Consider the following 14,842-nt stretch of genomic DNA (forward strand, 5'->3'; position numbering starts at 1 on the left):
TTTTTTAAAATATCTCTATATTAAATACTTGGTCACTATCCTTTTGACAACTTTTAATAATTATATTATTTTCAGTCAATTGGTCTTTTAAACTACCGTGTGACATTTCTATTATTTAGTAATTTGATTCACTTTACTGATTAGTCGATGTAACTGTCACTTGCATTCCATTAGCCAGTAGAGGTGTCTATCTTTATTTTGAAATTCGATGTGTCCTATCAACGGAATCCACGACTCACCACAGCGTTATTTAGGTCACTTGTATTTTGGCGCCATTTTTTCGATATTATTTTATACTGAATACGTTGGTACTAGGCTACACTCTTCTATATATTCAAGGTAAGGTAGTTCTCCTTCTCTTTTGATTTTATGTAGCTTATTACGATTGCCTGACAAGACATTACCGATATAATTTTAGTTTATTTTTATTCAGTCATTTAGTTTTATTAGCCCCTTCAGCGGTTTTTTCCTGTTAGGCATATACATATATATACTCAGTTATATTATACATAGTAGCATTAGGGGCACCTTGGGTTTATAGTTTTCATATACCCTCACGATTATTTGACATAGTATCAGCAATACATATATATGATTTTTAATACCATTCGACTAATTTGATTATCAAATGCGCTACCACCTTTTTGTTAGTACTTTCAGAGTTTTTTCGTTAGAGACTTATATACATTAGTATTTAGTGTAGTTTGGCGCCTTTGTTTTCAATATATATATGCTGATCTATAGTATATACATTACTATTTGGTGTACCTTGACGCCTTTGTTTTCAACATCTTCACTAGAGCTTCATGAAAGTTTGACATAGCACCAGTAATATATACATATGTTTTTCAATATTTTTTGATTAATTTGACCATCTTATTTTTTGTTAGTATCTTTTGTTAGTATCTTAGGCGCTCCTATTGTTAAGGATGTGCGCATATGTGTATATATATATATTTATACATTTATTTATACCCTATACGCTAGTTTATCTTGGATTATAAGATATAACACTACTCATGTTTAGATGTAGCCCTCTTTTATCGTTCATTTACAATGTATATACCTTCCTTTCCCTTCTTGACAGCTGGTTTTTATCGTGTTTTTCTTTTGACGGTTAGACTTTGGATAAAATTTGTGATAATAATATTGAAAATTATTTATATGCATTTTTATAGACATTTGGATACATAAATAAAGCTTTCTAGAAATTGTTCTTAAATTTTCATTTAACTTCTCTCTTATGATACTATATAGATGTAAGATCTATAACTTATTTTTAATCATGAATCTTCCATTTAAATATAACGCTTTTAAATTTTTAAAAAAATTTCCTTTTGTTATGTCCATCATTTTGATATTACTGTGATAAATTTCAATATTTAGTAAGTTCTTGAGCAATAACTATTTGGACATTTATGATATTGGTCGGTAAACGTTTTGATATAATTTATTTAACCTTTTTGTAATATTTAACTATGTTTCTCATTTACAAAATTTTAATAGAGACCACATTTTATGAGCTCCATTGTCTGTCAGTATATCTTCTGTGCAACTACTGATTGGTATGTTTAATTTTAATTTTAATTCTATTTTTATTCGATATTTAATCATATCCTTATTTATATGTATGGATTAAGAAATTTTCTGTTACCCATTTAAAACAATATTTGTTCTTTTATTTAAAGTTATTTGTTATGCTACATATCATACACAATTATGTATTGATTCACTGGGTTTTATTGTAGATAAATTTCTATAATGTCAATTAAATTATATAGAGTTGATTTGCTTTTTACCCACTTGGTCGCTTGTCTGATGGTATGATAATAAGATTTTGTTAATATATCAGATTCTATGTGAGAATATTTGATTTATATTAGGAATGATTAATATTTTTAACCTTTTTAATATCATTATGTGTTTTTTAAAATTGATTGTAATACATGTGATTTAATTTGTTTATATCTTTCTTTCATTTAATTATATATGTGTTTTGTTATTTTATATTTTTGTTGTTATGTTATAGACCCCTGATGAAGGTTTTTTCAAAAACCGAAACACGGACCGTGTTGGGTCCACAATAAAGTTTTTTTTGGAGCATCTTATCTCTTGTCTTGGATTGATCCCTTGAAGTTGTTTTTCCACTTGTTTCTTTTCTATACCCAACTCCCTGACAGCAATATGCAGGTCCCTGGAGCAGTTTGTAGTGGGTGCAGTGCACTTGAGACAGGTGGACCCAGGCCCACCCTCCCTACCTGTTACACTTGTGCTGGTAAATGGGAGCCCCCCAAAACCCACTGTACCCACATGTAGGTGCCCCCCTTCACCCCTTAGGGCTATGGTAATAGTGTAGAGTTGTGGGCAGTGGGTTTTGGGGGGGCTCAGCACACAAGGGAAGGGTGCTATGCACCCGGAAGCTAATTTGGTTTTCTTAATTAATTTTTTAAAGTGCCCCCTAGGGTGCTCGGTTGGTGTCCTGGCATGTCAGGGGGGCCAGTGCACTAGAAATGCTGGCTCCTCCCACGCCCAAATGCCTTACATTTCACCGGATTTGAGATGGCCGGCTCCGGTTTCCATTATGGCTGAAAATCGGAGTCAGCCATCTCATCTAACCCTGGCGAGCGATTTGGCCGGAGCCAAGCATATTTCGAAAATACGCTGCGCCGTTCGATTATGCCCCTCTAAGGGTATTAAATATTTGGCCCATATAATGGGACATACAAGGGGACTAAAGACATTGGCCCAGATACTTGGGGAGGAGCAGCCATCTGTGGGACATGTGTTTGCATATAAACAATTAACTCATTATGTGGCTTCTTTGGACCAGGTCACCCTGGGGAAGGGACATGCTGAGAAGGTTCAAGATTTTTATGCTAAGGCCGGGGAAGATCAGGTCACGGTTTCATCGCTGCATAAGGCCTTAGCACAGATATGCCCAGAGAAAGATTATGTGGAGGTGGGAAGGAGATGGAGTGTGGATCTGTGCAGATCTGTGGACACCCTTGACTTTAAAGTATTGGTGGGGAGAATACCTAGTCTCACAACAAATGCAGAGCTAAGGGAATGTCAATTCAGGATACTGAATCGGGCTTATATGACAAAGTTGTTTAAAATAGGTAAAGTGGATTCTCCACTTTGTGGATGCTGCCACATCATAGAGGGAGATTTTTTTCATGCTATCTGGGCGTGCCCGGTTGTGTAAAAATTTTGGAAAAAGGTGATGACATTTATAGGGAGCATTTTGGGGATGCCTATACCTTTCTCCCCTTACGGAGTATTATTAGATCATCTTGGAGTTTTTGCAATGTTGGGGAGGGGAGGGCGACAGCTAATTAGGAAGGCTAGTATTGTGGGTAAAAAGACAATTTTGGGGGTATGGGTAAATCAAGACCCTCCTTCTTTCTGGATCTGGCATAATAAATTTCACACTTTAATTATTGTTAAAAGCAAGCAGGCCCAGAGATCACCTAAAGGGAGGAAGGTCTTTTTGTGGGTTTGGGGTGCTTACCTTCAGTCACTTTCCCACAGGGCCCAAAGTGGGGTTTTACCCTAATGTTGAAAATGATTTCTTTATAAATGACAACCCAACATATGTTACAATCCAATCTATTACTCAGGAACGTATATGCAATACCATAACGTATTCTTCTCTACCATGTATGTACGCACCTTAATGCAGTACCACTTTAACCCTATGTCGAATAAGACCTCTCTATAATTGATGACATAACATAAGTTACAGTCCAATCCATCACGCAGGAACCTATATGCAATACCATAATGTATTCTTTTACCATGTATATATGCACTTGAATGCAATATCATTTGTAATTCTGTTAACCGGAAATGGCAATCGCCACTACGGCAAATGTAAGCCACATTGAGCCTGCAAATTGGTTGGAAATTGTGGGATACAAATACTACAAATAAATAAATAAATAAATATGCTCTAGATCCTGACATGGAGCAAGTGTATGTGGTTTTTTTTTTTTTGAGTGTTGAAGGGGGGGAGGGGGTTCAGTGTGCTTGGAAAGTGGAGCACTTGAGCTAGATGAGGGAAGGCCACTAGAGATGAGGCCTTCTCAAATCTATTCACAGCAGCTGTATTGATGTTCAAGTGCTTGCTTTCTGTGATTCTTGTTCACAGATTATCAATATGTATGAGCATAAATGTATACTTGGGAAGGGAGGGTTGGTGGGGGGGAGAGAATTACACTGTAAAATGATGAACAACCAAATACGCTTTTGTATGTTCTTTATTACATGTTCGATAAAACAAATTTAAATAAATATAAATAGGAGCAGTGCTATTAGCTTTGCTCAACAGTGGTTTTTTTCTCCATTTGCATTTTTAGAGTTATTTTTCCATTGTTCTTTGCTGTAGAACTAAAGTCAGTGATAGAAGCCCTTTTTGAGGTTTTTGCAATTAGACATTGTGGGCGTTCCTCGAGGTGATTGAGGCTTCTTTGCTTTAATTCTTTAATGCTCCTTTGTTAGCTTTTAGCGGTCTGGGATTTCTCTATTTCAGTCTTTGAACAAAAATTTTTTAAACCTTATATAGTATTTGCAAACACTATGAGGACACTACAAACATGTGGGAAAAGTTTTTATGGAATTTCTTATTCTCAACACTAGGTGAAATATCAAGCAAAACAAATACAGCACATCAACTTACTAACACCACGGTGGTAGTATCATTATTTGGTGGGGATGTATTTTAGCAGGAGGGATAAGGAGGCTTGTGAAGATTCAGATAAAGATAAATGGTACCAAGTACATGACAAACACAAAAGAACAAAAGTCCTCTGTGTAGGAAAACCAAGATGAACAAACACAGCGGAGGTGACATGAAAGATGATGCAAAACAAAACGTCCAATGGACTCAAAGAGTTCACATCAGAACTTTTATTTATATTTTAAATAAAGCTTCTGATGTGAACTCTGAGTCCACTGGACGTTTTATTTATATTTTAAATAAAGCTTCTGATGTTTTGTTTTGCATCATCTCTCGTGTCACCTCCACTGTGTTTGTTCGCCTTGGTACCAAGTACAAGCAGATTCTGGAAGAAAACCTGTTCCAGTCTGACAAAGATCTAAGATTTAGGAGAAGATTCTCTTTTAATGATCTTCAGAACAAAACAAAAGCAAATGGAGTGGCTTAACAAGAAAGTGATTGTCTTTGAGTGGCCCAGTCAAAACTCAGACCTGAATTCAACAGAAAATCTGCAGAAAGCCTTGAAGAATCAGTTCACAAATGATTGGTCCCCTAGTAACTTGAAAGAGTATGAGTTATTTTGCCAAGAAGAATGAGCAAAGCTTGTACATCCCACTGTAGAAAATCGGTGGATAATTATTCTAATCCACCCATGGTTGCTATTGCTGTAAATGGGGCTTCCACCAAGTAGAGTCAAAGGACATGAAGACTTTTGCAATCAAGATTTTTTGGGTTTATTCTTAAATACTTTTGGAATACGTCTATGATTGTTCTATCAAACTGAAAGTACAGATTATATTAGGTATCAGTGAAACAAACTCCAACCTTAAATGCACTTTGAATTTTAGCTTTTAGACAGCATCGTGTATAAGGATGTGAAGATCTTTGCAGTGCACTATAGATCCTATTAGTAAGGAACAGGGGCTGCAAGGACCCTCTTATAACTGTTTTCTTAGAAGGTGGATGTTAGGCTTACCTTCACTCTCTTGGTTTGAAAGGGTGTAGTACTGAAAATATCATCATGATTTTCTTTGGGAATCTGGTCTAAGAACTCTCGCATTTGTTGCTTCCTTTTAAGAGTTCCCACTTTAGCAGTTATCTTCACAGGCTTCTCTCCTATACCAAACAAAGCACATAATATAAAATAAATAATGCTGGTAATTCAGTTTTTGCCAAATATAAATATCTATCACTAGCTACTAGTATATTAGCTATTGTTATGTTCGGAGGTACTGAACCCTTGGACCACAGCTGTAGACCCGATTGCGGCAGACAGGTCACCTCTAAGTCCAAAGAAAAGGAGGTAAAGCTGGAACCCCGAGTTGCAAAGGCACAGGAAAAGGGTCTGGGCATCCGTGAAATACGTCCAGACCCTTTATGTGATCACAGACACTCCCCTGGAGGTTCCCACCACTAGCCCGATAAATTAAGGGCTGAGACGAGCAGCTGACGAGAGGTGAGTCGCCATCCCACAGCAGACCTGAATGGAGCAGGGAGCACCGTGACAGCATCCGCATCCCCTCCTGTATATGGTCCTAGGTTTGAGCTTCTGATAATACAGGTGGTGGAATCTTCAAAGATGGACTGGAGCATGGACTAGAGTTGCAGGTTACCAAGAATTGTCCCTTGGAACAAAGCCCTCCTAAGGTAATAAGGCACTGCAACTTGCCTTGTGCCCTCTGAGAATCCAAAATATCCTGAAACTCGTACTTCTTCTCTGTCTCAACCAGGAGCCATCTCTCTCAATATTAATGATTTCAGCAGTGATACATGAAAGGTGTTGTGAATCTGCAAGTTAACTGGATGTTTTAAATAGTAGGCAACAGGTCTAATCTTGCGGGTCATGGCCCGATGAAACGAGGAGCAAACTGGGTTGAGGGTGTTTTAAGATGTAAGTTTTGTGTGCAAAGCCATACCAGGTCCCCTATCCAAAAGCAGAGCATTAGGCGTTTTTTTATTACATAGTAACATAGTAGATGACGGCAGAGAAAGACCATCCATCCAGTCTGCCCAACAAGATAAACTCATATGTGCTGCTTTAGGTGTATACCTGACTTTGATTTGTATCTGCCATTATCTGCCATTTTCAGGGCACAGACCGTAGAAGTCTGCCCAGCACTAGCCCCGCCTCCCAATCTCCGCTAAGCTTCTGTGTATCCATTGCTTCTGAACAGGATTCCTTTATGTTTATCCCACGCATTTTTGAATTCCGTTACCGTTTTCATCTCCACCACCTCCCGCGGGAGGGCATTCCAAGTAACCACCACTCTCTCCGTGAAAAAATACTTCCTGACATTTTTCTTGAGTCTGCCCCCCTTCAATCTCATTTCATGCCCTCTAGTTCTACCGCCTTTCCATCTCCAGAAAAGGTTTGTTTGCGGATTAATACCTTTCAAATATTTGAACGTCTATATCATATCACCTCTGTTTCTCCTTTCCTCCAGGGTATACATGTTCAGGTCAGCAAGTCTCTCCTCATACATCTTGTAACGCAAATCCCATACCATTTTTGTTGCTTTCCTTTGCACCGCTTCAATTTTTTTTACATCCTTCGCAAGATATGGCCTCCAAAACTGAATACAATACTCCAGGTGGGGCCTCACCAACGACTTATACAGGGGCATCAACACCTCCTTTCTTCTGCTGGCCACACCTCTCTCTATACAGCCTAGCAACCTTCTCGCTAAGGCCACCGCCTTGTCACACTGTTTCGTTGCCTTCAGATACTATCACCCCAAGATCCTTCTCCCCGTCTGTACATATCAGACTCTCACCGCCTAACATATATGTCCCCCGTGGATTTCTACTCCCTAAGTGCATCACTTTGCATTTCTTCGCATTGAATTTTAATTGCCAAACCTTAGACCATTCTTCTAGCTTCCGCAGATCCTTTTTCATGTTTTCCACTCCCTCCCAGGTGTCCACTCTTTTACAAATCTTGGTATCATCTGCAAAAAGGCAAACTTTACCTTCTAACCCTTTGGCAATGTCACTCACAAATATATTGAACAGAATCGGCCCCAGCACCGATCCCTGAGGCACTCCACTACTCACCTTTTCCTCATCCAAGCAAATTCCATTAACCACCACCCTCTGGCGTCTGTCCGTCAACCAGTTCCTAATCCAGTTCACAACTTCGAGCCCTATCTTCAGCATGTCTAGTTTATTCAAGAGCCTCCTGTGTGGGACCATGTCAAAAACTTTGCTGAAATCTAAGTAGATTACGTCCATAGCACATCCATGATTCAATTCTCCGGTCACCCAGTCAAAGAATTCAATGAGATTCATTTGGCACGATTTACCTTTGGTAAAACCATGTCGTCTCGGATCTTGCAACTTATTGGCTTCCAGGAAATTCACTATCCTTTCCTTCAGCATCGCTTCCATTACTTTTCCAATAACCGAAGTGAGGCTTACCGGCCTGTAGTTTCCAGCTTCTTCCCTATCACCACTTTTGTGAAGAGGGACCACATCCGCCGTTCTCCACTCCCACGGAACCTCTCCAGTCTCTAAGGATTTATTAAACAAATCTTTAAGAGGACCCACCAGAACCTCTCTGAGCTCCCTCAATATCCTGGGGTGGATCCCGTCTGGTCCCATGGCCTTGTCCACCTTTAGATTTTGAAGTTGTTCATACACACTCTCTTCCATGAACGGTGCTATATCCACTCCATTCTCATATGTACTTTTGCCAGTCAATCATGGTCCTTCTCCAGGATTTTCTTCTGTGAAAACAGAACAAAAGTATCTGTTTAGCAAATTTGCTTTTTCTTCATCATTTTCTACATAGTGGTTCGCAGCATCTTTTCAGTCTCACAATTCCCTTTTTAGTCTTCCCCCTTTCACTAATATACCTGAAGAAATTTTTTGTCACCCCTCCTTACCTTTCTAGCCATTTGTTCTTCCGCTTTCGCCAGACATATCTCTTGGCGTCTTTCAGTTTCATCTGGTATTCCTCTCCGTGTTCCTCTTCTTGAGTTTTTCTGTACTTCAGGAACGCCAACTCTTTAGCCTTTATTTTTTCAGCCACTTGCTTGGAGAACCATATCTGTTTCCTTTTTCTCTTGCTTTTATTTACTCTCCTTACATAAAGATTTGTGGCCCTATTAATAGCTTCTTTCAGCCTGGACCACTGTCCTTCCACTTCTCGCTCGTCCTCCCAGCTCATCAGCTCCTTCCTCAGGTATTCCCCCATTTTACTAAAGTCAGCACGCTTGAAATCCAGAACTTTGCGTTTTGAGTGGCCGCCCTCCACTTCAGCTGTCATATCAAACCAAACCGTTTGATGGTCACTGCTGCCCAGGTGGGCACCCACTCGGACATTTGACACACTATCTCCATTTGTGAGCACCAGATCCAGCGTCGCTCCCTCCCTCGTGGGTTCCATCACCATTTGTCTGAGCAGAGCACTTTGAAAAGCATCCACGATCTCTCTACTTCTTTCCAATTCCGCAGATGGAACCTTCCAATCTACAGCCGGCAGATTGAAATCTTCCAGCAACAGAACCTCACTCTTCTTTCCCAACTTTTGAATATCTGCGATCAGATCTTTATCTAGTTCCTCCAATTGTGTTGGGGGTCTGTAGACAACACCCACGTGGACAAAGGTTTCATCATCTCTTTTTAAGGTGATCCATATCGCTTCTTCCTTTCCCCAGGTCCCTGCCATTTCAGTCGCCTCGATATCATTTCTCACATACAAAGCTACTCCTCCACCTTTACGACCATCTCTGTCCTTCCTAAATAGATTATAGCCTGGTATTTGCATCCCATTCATGGGAACCATTGAGCCACGTCTCTGTGATTGCAACAATGTCTAAGTCTGCCTCCAACATCAGGGCTTGAAGGTCATGAACTTTATTGCTTAGACTGCGAGCATTTATGGTCATCGCTTTCCATCTACATTATTATTATTATTATTTATTGCATTTGTATCCCACATTTTCCCACCTTTTTGCGGGTTCAGTGTGGCTTACAATAAGAAATGAATGATGAAAGTACAATTTGTTACAAATTGGTTATGGATTACATTGTGCAGAATTATGCTAGACAATCGAAGTGTCGCTAAGGAGTGCAACAATGGAACACAAACATTGAACATTGGAAGGAGACAATGGGAGCTTAAAGGGCAATACTAAGGCATAAAGACATATGGTATACATATTTCTGTGAGTAAAGGTATGAGTGATGTGGGATTACAGGGGATGAGAGTTCAGAAGTGGGTGTATAGTGTATTAATGAACAGTAAATGTGGGTTTTATGTGTTTTGGCTCTTTCCTGGTATGTGTTTCAACATTACTGATTTGGGGGTGTCTTTTCTCTTTCGGTACCTTCATATCTTTTTGTTCCACCTTCATTGCTTTTTCTTCCGCCTCAGTTCTATTTTCAGGACATCACAGTGCTGTAATGGAGCAAAAGAATTCTGTAGGGGCAACACTTGTGAGGGCGAATGCTTCTGTGTCACATAACGAAGTCTGCCTGAGCCTATCATGAACCATCTATTCTTAGGTGGTTTTATCCTTTGAGGGAGTGGTGTGAATTTGGCTTTATTCTGTGCAGTATGATTTTATGAAGTCTTAGAAGTTGCTTTAAGTGCATCTAATTCCTGCTTTACTTTACTGAGCTCCTGTTTTAAACTAGCGAGTTGATGACAGATAGGACAAACCTTAAGTCAGCTTGTTGCTTGCTTTGCTGGGTAGTACGAATAAGAGGTCCTGGGTGCTCTTCCAGATCTGAGAAAATGAAGTGATAGTTTCCTCAACAATGGGGACCTCTGGGGCCGGTGGCACAGACATGGGTATCCGAGGATGGTGTCCATAATTGATCTTAAAGGGAGAGGTCCCGGTGATGCACTGACATTATTGTTATAACAAAACTCTGCCCGTGGTAGCAGCTGAGCCCGGTTGTCTTGAAGAACAGAAACATAGGCTCACAAGGTGGTCTTCAGTCTCTGATTGATCCTTTACATAAGTATTGCCATACCGGGACAGACAAGCATCCTGTTTCCAACAGTGGCCAATCCAGGTCACAAATACCTGGCAAGATCCCCAAACAGTACAAAACATTTTATACTGCTTATCCCAGAAATAGTGGATTTTCCCAAAGTCCATTTAATAATGGACTATGGACTTTTCCTTTAGGAAGCCGTCCAAACCTTTTTAAAAGTCCGCTAAGCTAACCGCCCCTACCACATTCTCTGGCAACGAATTCCGGAGTTTAATTACACGCTGAGTGAAGAAAAAGTTTCTGTGATTCGTTTTAAATTTACTACATCGTAGCTTCATCGCATGACCCCTAGTCCTACTATTTTTGGAAAGCGTAAACAGATGCTTCACATCTACCCGTTCAACTCCACTAATTATTTTATAGACCTCTATCATATCTCCCCTCAGCCGCCTTTTCTCCAAGCTGAAGAGCCCTAGCCGCTTTAGCCTTTCCTCTTAGGGAAGTCGTTCACAGAAGAAAAACCCCGTGAAATGTCCGTGGGTGCTTGACAAAAATACTTATGGAGATGGCGTAGTTACAGCACCATTCACAAAACTGATCATGGGCAAAGCCACTGGGTTGGATGAGATACATCACAGAATATTGAGGGAGCTTGGAAACAGCTAACAGAGTTAGGAGTTTCTTTGCTTCAAGAAAGTTCTTATGTTCTGGGTCCAGAAAAACATACGTTTTACCAAGATACTTCATGAAACATCTATAAGGAAACTGTAAGAAAATACTCCCTCCCAGAAACACAACTTCAGATTTATAAGACATAAAGGCTTTTACATAGTAACATAGTAGATGACAGCAGAGAAAGACCTGTACGGTCCATCCAGTCTGCCCAACAAGATAAACTCGTATGTGTTACTTTATATGTATACCTGACCTTGATTTGTATCTGCCATTTTCAGGGCACAGACCGTCGAAGTCTGCCCAGCCCTAGCCCCGCCTCCCAACCACCGGTGCTGCCACCCCATCTCTGCTTATGTTCTGAGGATCCATTCCTTCTGAACAGGATTCCTTTATGTTTATCCCATGCATTTTTGAATTCGGTTACCGTTTTGTGTCACATCTGGGTGGTTTCTACAGAGGTCAGGAAATATCATAACTTTATGAAACAGAAAACTATATCCCTATGATGGAAATACAAATGGAGGATCCAATTGCGATCATGCTTCAAGGCAAAGGAAGCAATCAGGATCAATTTAGTAATAACTGGATCAGAGTTCTCCTGTAAGGTAAAAACTAGTTCCATTGACAAATTTTCCTGCCTCCCAGACCCCCACATTGCTCCAGTCCACATAGTAGGCTGAAGTAATGGGCAATATGGAGTCACAGGGAATCTGAAGGATTTCTCCCAGATCTCTGTTCAACACCTACAGTGGTGACAAAACTGGAGATTTAGGTAAGTTAAGGGGTCTCGAATTTAGACAACAATCATATACCTGACCATGATTAGGAGTCTCCAAGACTTTAGCTATATGTTTCAGGGATTGCTCCAGGTCTCCTAATGAATCCCACACACTTCCTGAGGCTTCCGTACTGCTGGGCTTCCTTTACTCCCAATGGGAGTAACTTCAAGCATTGCAACATTGACTTTTGTATACAGCCTCTCTCTCTCTCTCTCTCTCTCTCCAGAAGATTACTTCTGTCTCAGAGGCAAGACAGAAAGTAGACACTCCATAAATAACACAACTTCTATGCCATCAGCTGATGCCTTGGTCAACTGTTTTTCAACTAAAATATTAAATTTGGGTCTTTTTTTTTTTTTTTTGTAGATCCTACTTTTGTAAGGTCTACACAGGATTCCTTAAATAGGACTTTGCCAGTGTCTGAGAATAAAAATAAAGAAGGATTTGGTGGTTTTGCTAAATGGCAATCATTTTAGTAATCATCTTTGAATTACTTATTAAAACTATTTTCTACTATGATCATAACTTATTATGAGCTAGATCTCATTCCATCAAAAGAGATTAAACTTATGTCTCACGGTTCATTACTATTATTGTTACTGATGGTCAGAGTCTTTCTTCAGGTCAGGTGCCTGCTTGTTGAAAACAAGAACTGATTTGGCCAATTTTGAAAAACCTGCTCTTGATCCTTCAGTTATCACAAAATGATAGATCTAAATTACGTTTTGCACAGAATGCGTGCAATAGAATATTGTAGAACGTGTTAGTGAAACATTTACCACATTTATTGAAACAATCAATGTATTACATCCTAGACAGTTGAATTTCCATTATGGACATAGTAACAAAATTCTGTCTGCAACTTTCTTACTGATATTCACAGCACTCTGGATAATAGTGCTATAATATTGGCAGTAACCTTGGATTTAGCCTCAGCATTTGATTTGTTTTATCACCAACTTTTGCTGACTATACTGTACTCTACAGAGAACAGCTACATGATGCAAGGTTCCACATTAGGAGTCACTGCCCAGGAAAAGGATCTAAGTTTCATCGTTGACACCCTTTGCTCAGTGTGCGGCAGCGACTAAGAAAGCAAATAGAATGATAGGAATTATTAAGAAAGGAATGGAAAACAAAAATGAGGACGTTATAATGCCTTTGTATTGCTCCATGGTGCGACTGCACTTCAAATACTGTGTGCAATTCTGGTCATCGAATTTCAAAGAAGATATAGAGGCATTAGAAAAGGTACAGAGAAGGATGACGGAAATGATAAAGGGGATGGGACAACTTCCCTATGAGGAAACCCTAAAGCGGCTAGGGCTCTTCAGCTTGGAGAAGAGAAGGCTGAGGGGAGATATGAAAGAGGTCTATAAACCACTGAGTGGAGTGGAATAGGTAGATGTGAATCGCTTATTTACTCTTTCCAAAAATACTAGGACTAGGGGGGCATGCAAAGAAGCTACAAAGTAGTACATTTAAAACAAATGAAAGAAAATATTTCTTCACTTAATGTGCAATTAAACTCTGGAATTAGTTGTTAGAGAATGTGATAAAAGTGGTTAGCTTAGCAGGGTTTAAAAAACATTTGGATAATTTCCTAAAAGAAAAGTCCATAAGCCATTATTATGATGGGAAAATCCACTTATTTCTAGGATAAGCAGCATAAAATCTGTTTTACTCTTTTGGGATCTTGCCAGGTACCTGTGACCTGGACTGGCCACTGTGGATACTGGGCTTGATGGACCTTTGGTCTGTTCCAGTATGGCAAAGTTTATGTTCTTATGACAAAGTGCTGGATTGGTTTAGTTTGTTATCTGAAACAGTGGCAAAGCCAAGAAAAATTTTTTTTTTTAACAGGAGGTGTGTCTCCCGCCCCCACTCACACCAATACCTTAAAATCACCTCCTCTCCAGTCTTTCAACTAGGCGGCATCAATCCTACCCCTTCTATCACAACTTCTTGTTTTGCGAAGGGCGGGATGATTTTGAGATTAAGTATCGGTACAGGCTGCCGCTGTCCATATGGGGGGGGGGGGGGGGGGTGAGATGCACCCTCTGTTAAAAAAAATTCCTGACAGAGGGTGCGTACGCAACACACACACCTTGAATAAATAAGCTACTAATCTGAACGGTCTTTTAAAATATGGGTCAGATATATAGATGATATCTTCTGTCTCTGGTCAGGCACACTACATCAATTAGAAGAGTTTGCGTCATACCTTAATACATGCCATCCCACATTGAGGTTCACATCGTACCATGCAATTCGATGTGAAGAGTATTGCATTCATGGATGTGAAAGTATTAAAAGAAGATGGAAAATTGAACACCACTATATTTAGAAAGGAAACTGATAGAAATATCTGTATAGACTATATAAGCTGTCTTCCTAAAAGACTAATGGACAGCCTAACATTTTCACAGTTCCTTAGGTACAGACGCATTATAAAGATGAAGTAGAATTCAAGATAAGATCAAAAGAATTGAAAACAAGATTGAGGGACAGGGGATATCCGACCAATATTGTGCACAAAGCCCATAGACAAGCAAAGTACAACAACTGGGAATACCTGCTGTTACCAAAACAAGAAGAAGGATTGAATGAGGAAGGGATAATTACCTGTGTTTTACGCTATTCGAATCTAGCTCCTCAGATTTCCAGCATAATTAAGAAAAATTGGCATATTATACAAACGATACCTGGGTTTGAAGAACTAAGA

The 14,842-nt window shown here is 39.6% G+C and overlaps 1 protein-coding gene across 1 annotated transcript in view; it reads right to left on the reverse strand.

The window, feature by feature from the left end:
• Positions 1-14,842, reverse strand: part of MIS18BP1 (MIS18 binding protein 1) — a 328,661-nt gene that overhangs the window by 73,301 nt on the left and 240,518 nt on the right. The window contains exon 14 of the mRNA XM_030214962.1: positions 5,694-5,833. Within this exon, the coding sequence (XP_030070822.1) occupies positions 5,694-5,833 (140 nt within the window). The remainder of the gene's footprint in view (positions 1-5,693; positions 5,834-14,842) is intronic.

This window comes from Microcaecilia unicolor, chromosome 9, assembly GCF_901765095.1.
Source record: "Microcaecilia unicolor chromosome 9, aMicUni1.1, whole genome shotgun sequence".
In the NCBI taxonomy this organism is placed as follows: domain Eukaryota; kingdom Metazoa; phylum Chordata; class Amphibia; order Gymnophiona; family Siphonopidae; genus Microcaecilia; species Microcaecilia unicolor.